Source organism: Pseudorasbora parva, chromosome 12, assembly GCF_024679245.1.
Source record: "Pseudorasbora parva isolate DD20220531a chromosome 12, ASM2467924v1, whole genome shotgun sequence".
Taxonomy (NCBI): domain Eukaryota; kingdom Metazoa; phylum Chordata; class Actinopteri; order Cypriniformes; family Gobionidae; genus Pseudorasbora; species Pseudorasbora parva.
This window is the reverse complement of record NC_090183.1, coordinates 5,654,596-5,675,610: the sequence shown is the minus strand read 5'-3', so window position 1 is coordinate 5,675,610 and position 21,015 is coordinate 5,654,596. Positions and strand designations below refer to the sequence as shown.

The 21,015-nt window shown below is 37.6% G+C and overlaps 1 protein-coding gene across 17 annotated transcripts in view; it reads right to left on the bottom strand.

Annotated features, from left to right (window-relative positions):
* Positions 1 to 21,015, bottom strand: part of LOC137093882 (KICSTOR complex protein SZT2-like) — a 114,721-nt gene that overhangs the window by 39,350 nt on the left and 54,356 nt on the right. For all 17 annotated transcript variants that reach the window (XM_067458859.1, XM_067458864.1, XM_067458870.1 and 14 more), the window contains 7 exons: positions 20,156 to 20,240; positions 6,444 to 6,620; positions 4,844 to 5,035; positions 2,556 to 2,758; positions 2,202 to 2,368; positions 1,310 to 1,407; positions 105 to 237 (listed from right to left, as the gene is read on the bottom strand). In XM_067458859.1, coding sequence (XP_067314960.1) covers positions 105 to 237; positions 1,310 to 1,407; positions 2,202 to 2,368; positions 2,556 to 2,758; positions 4,844 to 5,035; positions 6,444 to 6,620; positions 20,156 to 20,240 — 1,055 coding nt within the window. The remainder of the gene's footprint in view (positions 1 to 104; positions 238 to 1,309; positions 1,408 to 2,201; positions 2,369 to 2,555; positions 2,759 to 4,843; positions 5,036 to 6,443; positions 6,621 to 20,155; positions 20,241 to 21,015) is intronic.

Genomic DNA, 21,015 nt, shown 5'->3' with positions numbered 1-21,015 from the left:
GCACACTGCACAGCTAAACACCAAATGCAGAAGCAACTAATCACATCATTTCAAACACATCTGGACCACTCTGATAAATGCTTTGGCATGGTTCAGGATCGCACCTGGTTCTTTCAAACACTTTGACCGTGGTGTCACTGGCTAGTGAGCTGACCAGATTGACAATCTCTGTGAGGACGGAAGGCAGGAGGAAATGATGCGAGACTTCAGTTGAACAATGCTGGATGGACGGACAGCCTAAGAGAACAAGAGATAATAATTCAGTGATTATTTATTAATCAGGGGACTTTTCTGTCTTCTATGATGATATGAATAAAAAAAATGGTTTGAAAATTAAGAAAATTACAATGCATCTGAAAAGTATTCACAGCTCACTCCTTTTTTTCCACATTTTGTTATGTTATATGTTTGTCTTATTCCAAAATGGATTCAATTCATAATGACACCATTAACATCCACATGGATGACAGGACCCAAGGTTTCGGGCATAACATTGCCCAAAGCATCACACTGCTTCCGCCGGCTTGCCTTCTTCGCATAGTGCATCCTGGAGCCATGTGTTCCCCAGGTAAGCGACGCACACGCACCAGGCCATCCACGTGATGTAAAAGAAAATGTGATTCATCAGACCAGGCCACCTCTTTCATTGCTCCATAGTCCAGTTCTGATGCTCACGTGCCCACTGTTGCCGCTTTTGGCGGTGGACAGGGGTCAGCATGGGCTCCATGACTGGTCTGCGGCCCCATACGCATTAAACTGAGATGCTCTGTGTATTCTGACACCTTTCTATCAGGACCAGAATTAACTTCTTGAGCAATTTGAGCTACAGTAGTTTTTCTGTTTGATGGGACCACACAGGCCAGCCTTCGCTTCGCACATGCATCAATGAGCCTTGGACCACTTTTGATAGATACTGACCACTGCAGACCGGGAACACCGCACAAGAGCTGCAGTTTTGGAGATGATCTGACCCAGCCATGCCCCCTCAAATTCACACAAATCCTTACGCTTGCTCATACATATATAGCCTGAATAGTCAAATACACACACACACAGATGTCAAAATATCCATTGTGTGGAGTATCTTGCATGAACACAGTGTGAACCTAAGTGTAAGAATATGAATATATATATATATATATATATATATATATATATATATATATATATATATATATATATATATATATATATATATATATTATATATATATATATATATATATATACACATACCCCTTCATTGGCTTTATTACATCATTTGTAAAGTCATAACTGTAGAAAAGTAGCACACGGATGTAGGAACTCACCCAGTTTGTTCATGTAGGTGACCCAGGGCAGGTACGTGGTCTGGTAGACGGTTTGAAGAGTGCCTTTATCACCTTCTTCCAGCTGAACTGCATGTCTCCTACAACACAATGAAATCCAGACACAGTTCCCACGAGTGAAAACTAGCCTATAGGCCTATGCGGATGAAATTGTTTTTGTTTGAGGTCATTTCAGCATTTACGTTATTGCCATCTGAATTAGAAATGTCAGTATTCTCCCACGGCCCACGACCAAATGATCTATTGTATTCTGACAAACGCAAAGGATGAGTGGTAATTTAATTATCATCCAAATTGGCATCTCAGAGATTGCCAGGAAGAACTGGCCAAAAATCAATTTGGAAATCTAATTATTCTGATTTTGCACAGCAATAAGATTTTGGGTATTTGGCACAATGGATGTGTGTTTAGAAAACAGTTTGAAATAAACGACATGAATAAAACGGCACAGTTTATATTTTCTTATTCATTTTAGTTCTTGCAGTAATTTTTATGTGCTTTTGGCATTTCAATTTTTTTCGTCTTTTATTAAATATTTCTACTTGCCTCTAATAGATTTTTTTATTTGATTTATTTTAGTACTTAAATGAAACTTATTTTATTTCAGTGAGTCACCAGTGCAACATTTATAATGTTCATTTTACATGCACTTACAGGTTACAAGTGTTCAATTATATAAATATATTTATTTTTTATTTATTTCGCCCCTATGTCATTGAACAAAAACTAAAAAAAGAAAAAAGTTTTAGTTAAAAATGACACACTGATTCTGTTTTTTGTCTTACCATATGAACATGTTCATTTTAAAAAGGCAAAGCTTGGGCAGATGGCTTTAGAATAAGCACAACCCTAGGAAACAAAATGTGTTTTGCACCTCTGGGCCTGCTCTTGTTCGACTGCCATGGCTTTCTCATGATTCCACTGCTGTTTGACACTCTCCGTCTTGTGTCTCCGTCTGCCCATGCGGCTGTCCTCGGCACGCTCTGGTATGATGTCATCCGTTGTCTTTGGACTGCCAAGTTCAGAAGTTTCTGGTTTACTCTACCGAGCACACATAAACACATCATAAGACAGATAACTGGCACCAGTCCGATCATTTCACCAGCTATTATGCTTCACTGAGCATCATGCTGACCCATCAATGCAATTTTGGACGCATTGACAGTCGTAATTAATGAGAGCAATTTGCTGTTAATGAAGACAGCACATGCTGAATGAGCACACGCACCAACATTTCCCAGAAGCTGCGGCGGGTGCTTTTGCCAGTGGGCGTGGTGGACTCAGGCGTGCTGGTTCCTGTGGTCGGGGTTGAACTGGGGGCAGAAATCAGGGTGATTGGAGAGGGGCTGCTTCTGAGCCCGTGGGCTCCGCTGGGGCGCCGATGACTCTCCTTCATCTCTTTACCGTCGCACTGCAGAAGACTCAAGGGAACTACAGTGACAAAACACTAAAGATCAGCAAAACCAGAACAAATTCACCAACATACCCAAACGTTTGGGGTCAGTAAGATTTTTTTGTATTACTTTTGAGTCTATTCTGCTCAAAAACTGAAAATATTATTACAATTTAAAATAGTGTCTTCTAAAATGTCACTTATGTGATCAAGGCTAAATTTTCAGCATCATTACTATAGTCTTCAGTGTCACATGATTCTTTAAAAATCATTTTTTATCATTATCAGTGTTGAAAACAGTTGTGCTGCTTCATATTTTTGTGGAAAGGTTGTCAGTTTTTTCCCACGATTCTTTGATGAATAACATTACACATATCTTTACTGTTACTTTTAACCAGCTGAAAAAAAGTATTAATTTCTTTATTAATTATAAAAATCTTACAGACAAACTTTTGAATGGAGGTGTATATATTGAGCAAAACTTGACACATAAAAAATTAGGTGGCTTTATGGGATGCTTTCAAACACTAATGAATGAAAGAGATATTATATTTGTTATTATTATTACATTTAATTAACATTTATTTGTATCCACTATTCAGTTAAATTGCATTAAAATAAAAATTATAGATATATGTTTTATTTAAAAAAATATAAATGTATTCGAAGTATGATTTGCCAACAAAGTGAATTTCAAATATAGCAATAAAGATGCCTTTAGATAAAGCTGTTTTTATCACGAGAAACCATTTAAGTACCAGTAAGGCATGATGTTTAGCATTAGTGTATTTTGTGTTGTTCCAATGGCAGATTGACAAAATGTTAGTGAGACCAGGACTCAGTGTTTCCTCTACATTTTTTTTCTTCCATGGCAGACCGCCACACCAAAAAATCTTCCCTGCCACGGCTGCAGCTTCTCAGTGACTTCCGATTTTGTGCGTACTATTGTTGAGCCCCACTAAAGGCATAAAAAAACATTGCAAAGCACTATAAGTTTCTAAGTTTTTGTGCGCTATATTCCAAGACTTCTGAAGCCAATTGGGTAGCATAATGTGAAGAAATAATGAAAACTCATCTCTTCTCAGTCATTCTTCATTCAGCATTCGAAAGTGACATGATGAAACTTACTCCAAGATCAAATGTTCACATTATTATACTTTATTTGTAGATAAAGGTTTTGCACAAAAGGACGTTATCTTGCTGGAGTTCCTTGCCGTATTTTCTAAATCATTTTACTTTCTCCCGCGTGTCTGTTAGATCACAACACTAGAGTAGAGAGCACTATAATTGTTCTTCATGAACTCGGTAACTGAAACTTTTAATACTTTTAACTTTTTGTAATTTGAAGTTTAACTTTTTACTGCGTGGCACTGCGTGCTGCGACTCCATGTTGATTCAAGTGCATCATTCTGTGCACGGGATGGGCATAAGCGATTTGCCTTGTTTTTGAGCCTTTCATATTATAATACATTTGCACAATAAAAGATTATTAACAGCCTATATTGTGCTGTCCTATCAATCATATGTTGCTGCCACATTAACAAAACTGATGAAAAAGCATTGTATTTTCATTTAATATCATGCATAAATATACGTTCTTGTTTTTTTATCAATGTATTTTATAATAATACAAAGAGCAAGGTTGTTGTTGTTTTTTTACAAAATTTTATTTCTTAGTTTATTTTCACTACATTTTATACAAATATTGTGCATAATTTTCTAGAATAACTGTTTCTGCTGAAATCGACCTAATTTATAATATTTTTTATGATTAATTATTAATAATAATTATTAATTATTATTATGAATATAGCATAGCAGTTTAAATCTAATTTCAGGGAAATAAATATCTTCCAAAATTAGTTTAGATATAGAGAAGGTTAGTTGTTTTTATTTTTCCTCAGCTTAGAAAGTGGCCTGTGTGTGAATGCTTGTAATTCTTGGGTGAGTAGTTTTAAACTACCAGGGTAAGGGGACGTGGTCTATAAGGGACATCACCCCTGAGTGACACCCCTTCCCCCTGTGGAAATAGCCCTGCAAGTGCCACCACAGCTGGAAAAAATCCTAGAGGAAACACTGAGGACTCCAAAATGACAAAACACACATGGGCATCAGCTCCTCACCTGTGCTTTCATCCCGTTGTGGGGCAGCAGGAAGACAGAAGGTGTCCAGACATAACGGGTTGGGCAGCACACGCATCTCCATGATGACATCGCAGAGGGCGTGGCGTAGGGCCGCCCTCAGCCTGTCTGTCAGCTGCAGCGGGCTTACATTACCCTGCTCCCACACGTCAAAGCGAACACGCAAAGCTGCACCTGTGCACAGGGGTCACACATGTACATCACACATGCATTTAAAGTCAGTCATTTCTTCCCTATTGTGACAAACAGTCACGACAAACGTTGATCACGACAAAATTGCCATTAACTTTTTTGTTAACCAAACACTGTGGCTAATGGTTTTCCAAAGATACTAGCCACTCAGCATCGATACCATGGTGAAAACTGCCATATAGATATGTTTTCTATTATCTCATAATTTGGCAGCAGGTATTAGGCTGCTGTCCCTTTAAGACCTGATGCACAGATCCATAATACTATTATACGTGTATTTTATTTCTCAACTGTTTAAGTGTTTCAACTCTTACAGTTAAAAAGAGAATACTCGCCAAGACCCGCATTTTTTTTTTTTTTATGCAATAAGCAGCAAAAAATAACTCAGTTAAGTGCTGAGTGTTGGCTTTATGTGCCTGCACTTTGGGTGTGAGCACAAAATCTGATGCAATGAGTCAAATTATGTGCAATAGTCCTTTAACACCAAAAATATAATCTGTAGCAAATTAAATGAGTGAGGGGAGGCGGGTTTGTCTATCAACTCACTGTAGGCGAGAGAGAGAGAGAGAGAGAGAGAGAGAGAGAGAGAGAGAGAGAGAGAGAGAGAGAGAGAGAGAGAGAGAGAGAGAGAGAGAGAGAGAGAGAGAGAGAGAGAGAGAGAGAGAGAGAGAGAGAGAGAGCAGCTGGCATTCTTTGGAAAAATGAGTATCAAAAATTACAGTATTAATACAGTATTAATAATAGAGTGAGAGTGAGAGTGAGAGTGAGAGTGAGAGAGTGAGAGTGAGAGTGAGAGTGAGAGTGAGAGAGAGAGAGAGAGAGAGAGTGAGAGTGAGAGAGAGTGAGAGAGAGAGAGAGAGAGAGAGAGAGAGAGAGAGAGAGAGAGTGAGAGTGAGAGTGAGAGAGTGAGAGTGAGAGTGAGAGTGAGAGTGAGAGAGAGAGAGAGAGAGAGAGAGAGTGAGAGTGAGAGTGAGAGAGAGAGAGAGAGAGAGAGAGAGAGAGAGAGAGAGAGCAGCTGGCATTCTTTGGAAAAATGAGTATCAAAAATTACAGTATTAATATGTACTTTTTTAAAGACTGCAATTGAAAATGTATATAGGCCTATTATATATAAAATTCAATCCGCCAAAGTGGCTAATAGGAGTGAGAGTGAAATCCAATGCATTTGGCGAGTGTCAAGCCCTGGTGACGAATGTAGGGCGGGGCTTGAGTTTGTCTGTGGGGAATTTATTGGATGGTTGTGGTTTGCTATTGGTGGATCTCATGTGAGTGACAGGTTGCCCCGCCCGTGTCATCGGAGAAGAGTCATTGCAAGAGGGAGAGGAAGTTATTCTGATTAAAGATTACAAGGGCACATGAATTACTGTTTGTCTGCAAAAGCTTCCCAAACCTGAGCTCTGGCTGAGAGAGTCCACCTTAACAACCGTCGTCAACACCTCAAACTGGTCTGGCTGGAAGGAGATGGTGGAAACGTCAGCTCTGAGCACCGGACTGCTGCCGTCCTGAGCAGGAACCTGCAGTGCGCAGCCTTTAGAATCCACGAATGACAGCGCGATGCAGGCGATACCTGGGGAGCGCAGCACATGAATAGTGTTAGAGGAGAAAGTGAAAGAACTAAGTGAGAGTGACAGAGAACTAAAGAAAACAGATGCAAAAAATGATGCAAACTCCAATGAAAGCAAATTCAGCCAGTGCTGAAAGACAAAAGGGGGTTTTCTATAAAGATGCATATCTCTTCAAACAAAGCCACTTTCTGCGCTCAAAAAAAAGAAAGAAAGAAAAAAAAAATATATAGGCCTATTAAAATTCGACCTGACAAATTGGCTAGTAGAAGTGACAGTGTTACACGCCACTGGAATCCAACGCATTTGACTGATTTCTATTAAATGTAACTTTTTTACATACCCTCATCAATTATTTTCTCTTCAATTATTTATATCTGATGAGCCACAACAAATAGAGCCTTTCAATATTAAAATATGAAAAAGCATGGTTTGATTTTGTCCTGTAACTCAGTCTGGAAACCTGTACATTCATTTCTACTGCTTCTGTTACAATTTTGCGGGAACCAATCACAGATTGGCTTTTCCACCCAGATAGCGAAACGATGGGTCGTTGCCTGGTGATCACGACTCTTGTGTTCTGATTGGTTAAAGGACTACCCATTTCCATACAGAGTCATTCAAATAATGCCGGTTGATCACGCCTCTTGTGCAGTAGAAAATACAGAGCAGACTCCCCAGACCAATATCCAATTTTAAATTGAGCTTGGTCTAGTGACAAGTTGAATATACTACCTGGTTTCTACTGATACAAAGCATAATGCTAATCGCTGAACTAACCCTTTTAGCAAAAATAAGAGATGTTGCTTTAGCAACTAACTGAAATACATTTAAGTTGAAGTGCTAAAATGACTAAAACTGAAATTAAAATAAAGCAAAAATAGAAATATTTAAGAAAACAAAAGCCAATAAAACAGGCAAAAGCTCATAGTCGATGTGGATTAAAAATGTATAAAGTTTTAAGAGAGTTTGTTTTCTAAAAGTCCACAAGGCTGAAAAAGCCCATAGTAAAAAAAACAAAAAAACAATGTACCCTTAAATTATATAAACACAACTATATTTCAGAAAACAATGCCTCTCCTTGAGTACGAACTCTCATAAATCCTTTAAATGGGTTTTTATGCCGTTGTATTGACTCGTTGTGCTGTTTACAGCGTGAAGCCGCAGCTCTGATAAGCACAGAAAGAGAGATTTCCATCATTAGATTCTCAGAGATCGATGGCGCCTTCGCTCCATTGGTTGTGGCTATAAGAACCCTCGCAAACAGAGCGGCGGTCGCATTAAAAGGCATTAGCAGCAAACAGAAGAGCGGGAGCAGGGATTTATCCAGCTGCTTGTATTAGCGTATGCTGTTAGCGGTTTGAGGCGTGATCGATGTGTAAGTGTGTGTGTGTGTGTGTGTGTGCCAGATATTCAGATACTAATGCGCAGCACACAGAATCACCTGAGATAAATCAGCACAGTGAAATCACCTCTGTGCTCCCACATGCTAAAGTATGCATGCATTCTGCACAAGTGTGGCCTGGATGCATGTATGAAAAGTAGTATGTGGTCTGAAACACACTCTACACGAGTAGGCTACATGAGAGTAAATGCTTCTATCTAAGCAAGCTCAATTTCGTGCATCGACGCATTTCTGAAATACGTCAGAATGGAATTTATAATGCAATGCAAGTACATGTTGCTTTTTAGAGCAGTGCCAATCAATGAGCAGCTTCTCAGCATCGTGTCTTTGCCCTCTCATTTAGAACTCTATTCACTGTGATCTTTTAAGAGCACTTGATGAGGTGTGCTGTAGTGTGGCGTGACCCCTGCGCTCCAGTGAGACTACATGAAGAGAGAGGGAAGGGCCCTTCAATCTCTGCTGGACTCTGGGGCTTCACTCAGACAGACAGACAGAGCCCATCACGGAAGTTACTTTCTGATTTATAATGACACCGTTCAGCCATGGAGAGTGTGAATGAGAAGATGTTTGACTCAGAAGCTGAACACAGAAAATCTGATCCCATACACACTGTTCAAAGTGATCATTTTAATTCAAGTAAAAATAGTTGGATTACACAAAGGAGAATTATCATATACAAATAAAAAATGAAAGTAACAATACTTGCAAATTTACAGAAGAAATTGGTTGTTGTTTTTTAAAGATACCATTAATTTATGATGAAAACAAACAAGATTATACAGTAGCACTTCACATTGTGTTTGTATACGTATATTAGTAAAGATATCAAACTAACATTTCTTAAGTTTCTGTGTTAACTTCTACTACGAATCCATTTTAACATTAAAAGTTATTCTACCATTCAAAAAGTTTGGGGTCAGCATGATTGTTTTGAAAGAAATTAATACAAACCCGATTCCAAAACAAAAGAAACATGGTTTGTGTAACATTAGCAACATATTATTAGCAGTTTGATAATGTAATCCAGCAAAAGGCTAATCATTATGATTAGTGTTATATGTCCAAAGTTGTAAAGAGCTATGCCTTTTTGCAGTGTTTACTACAGTAACTTGAGTAAAAGTTGACATATTGAATCTCTCAGCTGGTGTTTAGTGAGTGGAGGCGGGGCTCATTTGAATATTCATGAGCTGAATTATGGTATAACAAATGAAGCCAGGCTGTAGAGTTAAATTCAAGCTATTTGATGGCATGAAGACTTTTTTTGTACAGGAAAAACATTTAAATATGTCAGTTTGGTGATCAAAGATGAGATAAAGGTTTTTTTTTTGACTACAGGGGGACTTTAATAGTTACTAAAAACTAATAAAAGTAAGAAATGCTGTAAAAAAAAAATGTGTTAGTTGCATCAAAAAAACCTAACATATACTGTATATTACTGCTGTGTTACACTACACACGTATGCTATTCATACACGTGCAACAAAAATAATACAATGATACTCATAATAAATATTAAAACTATATTAGCAATCAATATTAGTAGAAATGGCATAATTTGACTGTGAAAAGCTTGTGTAATGCACGAGGACCCCAGATACTTAGTACTGTTCTGTATTGTTAGATTTGTTTAATAATATAAATCATAAAATCAAAGCAGAAGGCCAGTGCAACATGCATCTGGGAGCAGGATCTGCTTCAACAACACTGTTGAACACATGAAAGCACTGAAGCTAGAGGCCCACTAAGGGTTTTCCCCTTAGATTTCAGCTACTTTTACATCAGTATTCGAAAATGAACGTGTACGTGATCGAGTCAGTCAGCGGGTGAATGTTAACAGCCCTGTCTGTATGACAGCTACTGTCTTTGTGGATTCATGGAACAACAAACACCAAGCCCTATTTTCTGAAGCTTAAATTCTTTTTAGTACTTCCCTAAACAAACCTAAATGCATATATTGCAAATTCTAGTGCAAGATGTCAATCGTGGTCAAAGGTGACCATTTGCACAGTCTCATTTTCTCCTACAACTTCACACTGAGTGACTGCAAAAATTAGTTTTAATATGCACCAAAAGCATTCAACAATTTCCCAGCATTAGCAAGGTGTTTTGAGTTGGTAATTGGGCAGATAGCTTAAAGGAGCAGTTCACCCAATTAAAACACTCACTCACTCACTCACTCACTCACTCACTCACTCACTCACACACTCACACACTCACACACTCACACACTCACACACTCACACACTCACACACTCACACACTCACTCACTCACTCACTCACTCACTCACTCACTCACTCACTCACTCACTCACTCACTCACTCACACACTCACACACTCACACACTCACTCACACACTCACTCACACACTCACTCACTCACTCACTCACTCACTCACTCACTCACTCACTCACTCACTCACTCACTCACACACGCAAATAAGTTATTTTATCTCATATTCATCTGCCTATTGGGGCAAGAAAATCTATAATGAAAAAAACCTGTCCAGTTTCCCATTTTTCAATCGGAATGTGAACACAAATGAGAATTTCAGCAAATAACGATTAGGTACCTCACATAAAGCTATGAAATGGCTTCAAAATATTTGAAATATAGTGCACAGGTAAACTGGACAACCTCCATGATGCTTTTTTTCTGTTTTTAAAGCTCTATAGTCTCCATGCCCCCTTTTAATTTGAATATTTGAAGGAAAAAAAAACGCAGCTCAGAGATTGTTAAACTAATCCTTCTGTGTTCCGCAGAACAAACAATAGCTGTTTCCATCCAAAGTTGTGAATATAACAATGTGCAAAATTGGAATATCATATTAAAGGGTTAGTTCACCCAAAAATGAAAATCCTGTCATTAATTATTACTTGCCCTAATATTGTTCGACGCCCGTAAGACCTCTGTTCATCTTCGGAACACAAATGAAGATATTTCTGTTGAAATCCGATGGCTCAGAAAAGCCTTCATTGACACCAATGTCATTTCCTCTCTCAAGACCCATAAAGGCACTAAAGACGAGAATAGTTTTTGTGCGCAAAAAAACTAAATAACGACTTATATAGTTAAGGGCTGATTTCAAAACAAAGATTCAAACGTTTATGAATCAGCATATTTATTCAGGACTAGAGAAAAAGGCGGATTTCTTATTCCGAATCATTAATCGAAACTCTGATTTATAACCGTTCAAATCTTTGTTTTGAAATCGGCCCACCACTATATAAGTCGTTATTTAGTTATATTTATATTTATATTATATTTAGTTTTTTTTACATACAAAAAATATTTTTAACTATTTATTAGTATGATACAACTGCAAATAAATATTTGAACACCTGTCTATCAGCTTGAATTCTGACCGTCAAAGACCTGTTAGTCTGTCTTTAAAATGTCCACCTCCCCTCCATTTATTATCCTAAATTAGATGCACCTGTTTGAGGTCGTTAGCTGCATAAAGACACCTGTCCACCCCATACAATCAGTAAGAATCCAACTACTAACATGACCCAGACCAAAGAGCTGTCCAAAGACACTAGAGACAAAATTGTACACCTCCACAAGGTTAGAAAGAGCTACGGGGAAATTGCCAAGCAGCTTGGTGAAAAAAGGTCAACTGTTGGAGCAATCATTAGAAAATGGAAGATGCTAAACATGACTGTCAATCTCCCTTGGGCTGCGACTCCATGCAAGATCTCACCTCATGGGGTCTCAATGATCCTAAGAAAGGTGAGAAATCAGCCCAGAACTAAACGGGAGGAGCTGGTCAATGACCTGAAAAGAGCTGGGAACACCGTTTCCACGCTTACTGGTGGTTATACACTAAGATGTCATGATTTAAAACCATGCATGGCACGGAAGGCTGCCCTGCTTAAAGGTCCCGTTCTTCGCGATTCCATCTTTCAAACTTTAGTTAGTGTGAAATGTTGCTGTTAGAGCATAAATAATACCTGTAAAATTATAAAGCTCAAAGTTCAATGCCAAGCGAGATATTTTATTTAACAGAAGTTCCCTTTCAAAGCCTACAGTGAACGGCCGGTTTGGACTACAGCAGGAAGTGCAGGGATGTAATGACATCACTACAACCGTTTGTTGACTAACCCTCTGCCCACAAGAACACGCAAAATAGGGGGCGTGGTCTTGTTGCTCTCCCACGTGGAGAAGAGCGCGCATTCAGCGCTTGCATCTCCCCGTTATGGTAAGAGGCGGGACCTTTCCGGGCAAAGTGCGCTAAGCTGCTGTCCAATCACAACACGGAAATTGCTGGCCCAATCAGAACTCGTTACGAGTTTCTGAAGGCGGGACTTCGTAGAACAAGGAAATCATCAGGCCGTTTTTAGGACAGAGGAAACAGCGCTGTACAGATAAGTAAATTGTGTGAAAAATACTGTTTTTTTACACGCGAAACATGAACTCATGTTATATTGCACACTGTAAACATAATCAAAGCTTCGAAAACACGCGAAGAACGGGACCTTTAAACCAGCACATGTCCAGGCCTGTCTTAAGTTTGCAAATGACCATTTGGATGATCCAGATGAGTCATGGGATAAAGTCATGTGGTCAGATGAGACCAAAATAGAACTTTTTGGTCATAATTCCACTAAACGTGTTTGGAGGAAGAAGAAGGATGAGTACCATCCCAAGAACAGCATCCCTACTGTGAAGCATGGGGGGTTTTCTGCACATGGGACAGGGCGACTGCACTGTATTAAGGAGAGGATGACGGGGGCCATTGCGAGATTTTGGGGAACAACCTCCTTCCCTCAGTTAGAGCTTTGAAGATGGCTCGAGGCTGGGTCTTCCAACATGACAATGACCCGAAGCACACAGCCAGGATAACCAAGAAGTGGTTCTGTATGAAGCATTTCAAGGTTCTGGCGTGGCCTAGCCAGCCTCCAGACCTAAATCCAAACAAAACAAAAAACGCTGTCATGTTATCTTAAGCCTGCTCTTTGGGAATGTAGTCATGTAAAATAGTTCTGGGAGATAAAACAGAGCCATTGTGATGACTGACTTGGCTCAGGCATTTCAGAATGATCAAACCAACATTTCAGACACTGTACAATGAGATCGGTTTGCTGGTTTGCCTAGTTATGCATTCCCATCATGCAGTCAGATTACTTTTTTGATGCGCAACAAAGAATTGACTCAGTGTGTGTTTCCAATGTAATTTATATGTATTTTTTTCTATCAGATCCAAAAATTGAGTGCATACATTTTGTTTATGCAAATTTTAAGAATTGATGCACATCGACATCCAAAAATTTGCATAAATATAGGTGGATGGAAACATAGCTACAGTGAGTACGGAACGTCATGGGGTTAGTAAACCGCCCAAAACATTTTTGGGTGAACTACCCTTTTAAGCTGTGATTATGTGACCATGCAGTACCACACACAGCCAGTGGGGGCGCTACAGGAAACAAAGCAGAACAGTGCAGTAGGAGGAGGGTCTAATACCTTGAAACTGAGAGGTTGGGAAGAGATTCTGAACAAGATCCGACATTGTACCTGAGGCACAACAGACACCCACAGCACAGAAATGGTGAATGCCAGATGGGAAAAATCAACATCAATGATCAGTGTTGGGGAACAGCTACGCCAACTTAAAGGAACTAAATAAAACAGCACTAAAAGGAACTAAAAGGAACTAAACAATTTGAAGTACCATTGAGAATATTACAATGTCAGTAAATCTGTTAACTACAGTTAATTTCAATGAACCAGCTTTATGCTTTTCAAGATTTCAGCAATTCAAGTCATCAAATCATGCGACTCGCAAAAGTGTGTCCCTGTAATAAATTCATGGGGTTTGCGTTAAACTCTTTTGGGTTTGAACATTTTAAGGGGTTTCGGATTTCAAATGATCTTTAGTTTATTATGGGGGTATTATCGTTGCTTTATTCCAAACAAATATATTGTTATCCACAAATAAATGTAAAGCTATTCACAAAAAATAACTAATTTCACAAATCAATAGAATGAGATCCACAAATATATGCAGGGGTTTCACAAAAAGGAATTAGATTCACAAATAAATACAATGACATTTGTGAATAACAAAAAATCCACACATATATTTTTATGTCACAAACACACAACTCTGCCTTGCATAAGTTGCATTCATTTGTAAGTCGCTTTTTGTGCATTTGTTGATGGCTTCCTGTGCATCTCTTCTTGCACGTTTGTAAATCACAGCACAGCACGTGGATTTTGAAACATTTCTAGCGTCTATACTCGCTATACAAATCCAGAAATACGTAGACTCCACCCACCGTCTACTTAAGCCAATCAGATAACGGCCATATCTCGCTCCAACCAATCACGTTTTGGCCAGTGCCACTGAAAAACAGAGTTACGACCACTGATCTATATACATTTATATATCTATCTATATAACTCTATATAAATCAGTGGTTAGGACACTTCCATACACTTCCATAGGAACTGAGGAATGCAAAGTGCGTTTCACGGAGCGACCAATAATTCCAGCATTAAACACCATTCATTTCAGTTTAGGCTATCTCAAGTGCACTTGCTGAAAATTTGATGAAATTAGAGCATATTTTTAGATTTTATGGCATCATTGGCCTCTCAGGAATATTGATAGAAGATGTATTTTATGAAGCATGTTAGAGTTGATGTTTATATTGTTATATAATAGATTGTCAGACTCTAACTGCAGATCAAGATACTATCTGTCATTTCAACAGTTTTTAGATTCTCTGAGATCTTTCTGTCAAATGCGTTTATAGGCTATTTATTCAAGGTAAAGAGTTGAATAAATTGTTGCCCTGTTTTTTAACCACCATTTAAAACTCTTTTTCTAGGGTAAATTATACATATTCTAGCATCATTCCTTTATATTCACCTGTTGTGTATGCTTCGAGTATTAAAATAACATTAGGACGTTAACAACATTAATAAAAATAAAAATAAAACACTATGCCAGTAGATGGCGGAAGAGGAACACTTATTGGCTCATTAGCCTTTTTCTCTATTTTGAATGAATTTTTATAGTTAATCAATTTTATACCACTAAAATAACAGTTTTAGTTACTTTTTTGTACTGGAATGTTAAATATATAGGCTAATAGTAGGGAACATTACAAAGTCTAATGAAAAACTAAAATATCTGACTACTTCACAATAAACCTTTATTTAAATCATGTCTGTGCTGTTTGTTATGATGAGAGGATTTGTAGATAGGGACGATTTGTGTAAAGACTTGCAAAAAAATTAATTCAGTGTTTTGAGACTAAAACTTGTTTTGATCGATACTGAGAGGATTGTCATTCAATGTTAAATTAAACATATGATTGGTTATTATTTTCAATAGAAATGCACGTGATTGGCTACAAACCTCAACATTGTAAAATCATATGTTGTACTCTCGTGACTCAAATGAAGATTAATTTAGTCTCTTCTTTATCTCTCTCCAGAATAAAATGCTACTTTAAAGCCTTGGCAAAGTCAGTGCACATATTGTGTTAAAATTTGCCAGAAATTGCTGCAAATATAGTGAAAATGCTGTCTATCCTGCTTAGTCCTACAGATTGACAGCCGGAGTTGTTTGGAACTATTGAGAGTTCTATGGGTCTGGTCAGCACGATATGGCCGTTATCTGATTATATAGATCAGTGGTCGTAACTCTGTTTTTCAGGCACTGGCCAAAGTAGACCCTAGAAATGTTTCAAAATCCATGCGATTTAAAAAATGTGCAAGAAGAGATGCAGAGGAAGCCATCAACAAATGCACAGGAAGCCATTCACAAATGAATGCATGAATGTTTTTTTTTTTTTTTTTTTTATTCACAAATTTATTTGTGAATCTAATTCATTTTTGTGAAACTGCTGCATATATTTGTGGATCTCATTCTATTGATTTGTGAAATTATTTATTTTTTGTGAAGGTTTATTTGTGGATAACAATATATTTGTTTGGAATAAAGCAACAATAATACCACCACAGTTTATAGGCCTTTAAATGTGAAACAAATGTAACTTTTTGTGTTAGTTGTGTTATAGGTAATTGGTGTTCATTAGTCACTGTAATTGGCATCTTAATTGTTTTTGTAAAAGATTATTTCTGATTTAAATAAATAAAACCAATTCAGACATTTGAAATTCTGAATTGCTTGACAAGCTTCAATTTCAGCAAACTAAACTTTAAATGCAATTTCTGTATTAATGTCGGTGTTGTTATTGTTAACTAAACCTATTTAAAAATAGGTTTAATTTAAATAAAGCTGAAATAAAATATGACAATTAGATAATACCCCTGCTTAAACAATCTAAACATAAAGTTCCCTTAGCACTAAAATAAATGTACTAAAATTACTAAAACCAAAATAATTTAAAGCTAAATAAATATAATACATTTATTTTTGTATAAAAATTACAAAGGCACATACATTTAATAATAAATAATAATAATATATTTTATTATCATTATTTAAATAAATAAATAATACACTCACCTAAAGGATTATTGGGAACACCATACTAATACTGTGTTTGACCCCCTTTCGCCTTCAGAACTGCCTTAATTCTACGTGGCATTGATTCAACAAGGTGCTGAAAGCATTCTTTAGAAATGTTGGCCCATATTGATAGGATAGCATCTTGCAAATGATGGAGATTTGTGGGATGCACATCCAGGGCACGAAGCTCCCGTTCCACCACATCCCAAAGATGCTCTATTGGGTTGAGATCTGGTGACTGTGGCGGCCATTTTAGTACAGTCAACTCATTGTCATGTTCAAGAAACCAATTTGAAATGATTCAAGCTTTGTAACATGGTGCATTATCCTGCTGGAAGTAGCCATCAGAGGATGGTACATGGTGGTCATAAAGGGATGGACATGGTCAGAAACAATGCTCAGGTAGGCCGTGGCATTTAAACGATGCCCAATTGGCACTAAGAGGCCTAAAGTGTGCCAAGAAAACATCCCCCACACCATTACACCACCACCACCAGCCTTCACAGTGGTAACAAGGCACGATGGATCCATGTTCTCATTCTGTTTACGCCAAATTCTGACTCTACCATCTGAATGTCTCAACAGAAATCGACACTCATCAGACCAGGCAACATTTTTCCAGTCTTCAACTGTCCAAATTTGGTGAGCTTGTACAAATTGTAGCCTCCTTTTCCCATTTGTAGTGTAGATGAGTGGTACCTGGTGGAGTCTTCTGCTGTTGTAGCCCATTCACCTCAAGGTTGTGCGTGTTGTAGCTTCACAAATGCTTTGCTGCATACCTCCTCATACCTTGGAGTGGTTATTTCAGTCAAAGCTGCTCTTCTATCAGCTTGAATCAGTCTACCCATTCTCCTCTGACCTCTAACATCAACAAGGGATTTTCACCCATATGACTGCCGCATACTGGATGTTTTTCCCTTTTCACACCATGTAAACGCTAGAAATGGTTGTGCGTGAAAATCACAGTAACTGAGCAGATTGTGAAATACTCAGACCGACCCGTCTGGCACCAACAAACATGCCAAGCTTAAAATTGCTTAAATCACATTTCTTTCCCATTCAGTTTGGAGTTCAGGAGATTGTCTTGACCAGGACCACACCCCTAAATGCATTGAAGCAACTGCCATGTGATTGCTTGATTAGATAGGTGTTCCTAATAATCCTTTAGGAGGGTGTGTGTGTGTATATATATATATATATATATATATATATATATATATATATATATATATATATATATATATACATATATATACAAAAAACATACAAAATATTAAATCAAATTATTAAAGTATATAAATAATGCTCAAATAATGTACTTGCGAAGGGTATGTTTTGAGTCATACCAGGACATGTGATGGTTTGAGGGAAATTCAAACCCATTTCATATCCACAGTGCACTGGTCAGGCTGATAATACTGAACATCTCACTGAAGTCCTGCCAACTGGCTGCCTTTCAAAACCCTGGAGGAGCTGCTCCGACCTCACAGGAACTGATATTACTGTCATACTGCATCAATGAACCCACAAGGAGACCATTCCAGGAGCCACAAAGCCCTTTATTTACATTCTGAGTAAGTGCATGAGCTGTAATGGTGGAAGGGCATCCAGTAATGTTCCTTTTATTAGCAGGTACATTAGAAGATCTTCAGGGGCAGCTCTGCCAGGTATTTGGGTGGATTGTCAGTTCATTAGTGGACGGAAAAGCAGGGAAGAGGAACCCTGTGGCTCCAGGCCGGAGATACTCCCACTTCCGCTGTCTCCACCTGACAATTATCTCTTTGCAGTTTGGGATCAAGTCATATTAGAACCCTAAGAGGCTTGTTAAAGACCCTTCACGTTAATGAGACAGACCTGGAGCTTCCCCTCCGCACCACATCTGTTAAAGTACTCACAAACTTTCCACTTGTCCTTGAGTATATTTATAAACTCCACATTCACCCCAAAGGAGTGTTAAAAACGCCCTGCTTTGAGGGCCTAAATGGGTCGGATGCAGAATTCAGAGAAGATTTCAAATTAAATGTTATCTTTTAAAGCCAAACTTTAACCCGCACTGTAATTTTCCATTAAAAGTTCTACACCTATTTTCATTCCGGAAGACAATTGTTATTAGTCATAATTGTGAATTTTACCGGTCCAAATTTAGTTTGTTGATGAAGCATTGTAAAAGTTTGCAGTGTGAATAAACTACATTTCCCATCATTATCTTTGTCAGCACAAGATTATTAAAAATAAACATAAAAATTAATATTTTATATTATACCATTATACTTAAAGGCCCGCTAAAGTGCCTTGAAACGCGCCGCATTATTCAATGTGTTGACGTAATTTCAGCAGCTCCTCCCATTTTTTGAAACAGCCAATAGCGTTTCGTTAATATAAAGTTTGACTAGAGCGGACCTTTCTGTTTGGTTTCCTTTCAGCCAGTTTCCTCTAACACTGTTTACCATCATAATCTCCTCCATATCGCTTTGAAATGCAGCAGTCTGTGCAGAATTCAAATGGGTCCGATATGTTTGTTGTCTGCGCGGACTCGCGCATATGATCCGCGCTGCGCTCTCGTGTCTAAAGTCTAAATTTAGACCAGAGCCGTTGGTGTGTGTGCGCTGCGCCGGTGTGTGAAACTAACGTGAAAACAGACTTCATTCGCCTCAAATGAAAGCATATTTACACTGAATCGTTTCCTATCACATATATAGTGTGCTATGTGCCTTTCACCATGTAGAAATTAGTAAATGTGTTAACAAGTGACCGATTTCAGCAGCAGCTTCAGCAGTGTAGGGGGCGGGCTTTAGATTCTAGATAGCATTTTGATTGGACAGAAGATTTGACGAGAAGGTGAAGTCTGCGATGATGTCACCAAAATCTGAGATTCGTTTTAACGGAAGTGGGAGACTGTAAATTTTGTCATAGTTTTGGAACATACCAGCTTATTCAAAACTAAGGCTAACACAGTCATACTAAAAGCTAAAAAACTTCCATTTTGATTTCAGTGGGCCTTTAATTATAATTATATTTTTTTATATTTCCATATATTTTAGGTAAATTTATATTAGTGCTTTTAAATTGATTAATTGTGTTTAAGCATCTAACATAAAAGTTTGTTTATATATATATATAAACAAGCTTTTTAATTAAGTTTTTTAATTTAAACTTAATTTAAACATTTTAAACTTTTTAACTTTTTAATTTAAATTTTTTAAATTAAATTGTGCTATCTTCAACCACTGCTTAATATCTATTAGTACCTATACTTATACTAAGAACTACCTATTAGTGAACAATTAGATAGGAGCAATCCATTAGTTTAAGCAATTACTTAAAACCATGAGTAAGACTGTAAAACGGATGTGTGTTTGGGTGGAGGAGCTCGGTCACACAGCACAGGTGTAAACACTCTGCTCTTTAATCAGGCTGAAATTAAACAACACTGACCAGTCAGCAAATCTAGTGAGATGGAGAGAAACTGCCAGCCAAACTCACTACATTTTTGAAAGGTAAACAGGCAAAGTCTGTGTAATTCAGGACCTCAGAAATAAGATTTAGGAGGCGCTAAAGGAGTCACAGTGAGATACAAATCAAACCTCAGAAAAAGGAGAGATGCGGATGATGATTTCTTCCTGGGTTGAGAGAGTATAAGTCTCTTTACCTTTGCCTCCTGTTCCTTGGCCTCCAGGTTTATTGTACAGGTAGATGTCATGATCGGGAAGCTCACTGCTCAAATGGAAGTAATGCTAAAAGAGAACAACAGCAAGAAACAAAGAAAGCAGATTTATGGAGACTGATCATCTAAAAAGAATGGCAACACTTTACAATAAGGATCCATAAGTTAACGTTAATTAACAATAAACAATTGATTTGTTATATTATTTATTCATCTTTGTTAATGTTAGCTCAGGTCCATTAATTAATATTAACAGATTATCTATCTATCTATCTATCTATCTATCTATCTATCTATCTATCTATCTATCTATCTATCTATCTATCTATCTATCTATCTATCTATCTATCTATCTATCTATCTATCTATCTATCTATCTATCTATCTATCTATCTATCTATCTATCTATCTATCTATCTATCTATCTATCTATCTATCTATCTATCTAGTAAATCTGCCTGCCTGGTATGATTAGGTACTGAATACTAATATTTGTAATTAATAGTTAATGTTAGACTTTTTAAAATTCAGACAGTAAATTATTTTTCTATGGCAAGTTTAAAAAGGTTCTAAATGCAGACAAGTTGTAATTATAATCACCTGCTCGCCATTATTTGAGAAAAGCACCATGATTATTGTGCACTTTAAATTCTAATCACATATTAGCTTCTGAAAAAAAGGGACATTTAAGATAATACAGAAATGTAACAAAGTGTGTGCTTTTATGTCTTGCCTCCCGGTGGAGAACTGTATTATATGAGATCTCTGAATGAACTCTCAGTGACCTGTTAAACTGAACCGTACTCAGCATTAAAGTCAAAACTCATTTGCAGAGGCCTGCTGCG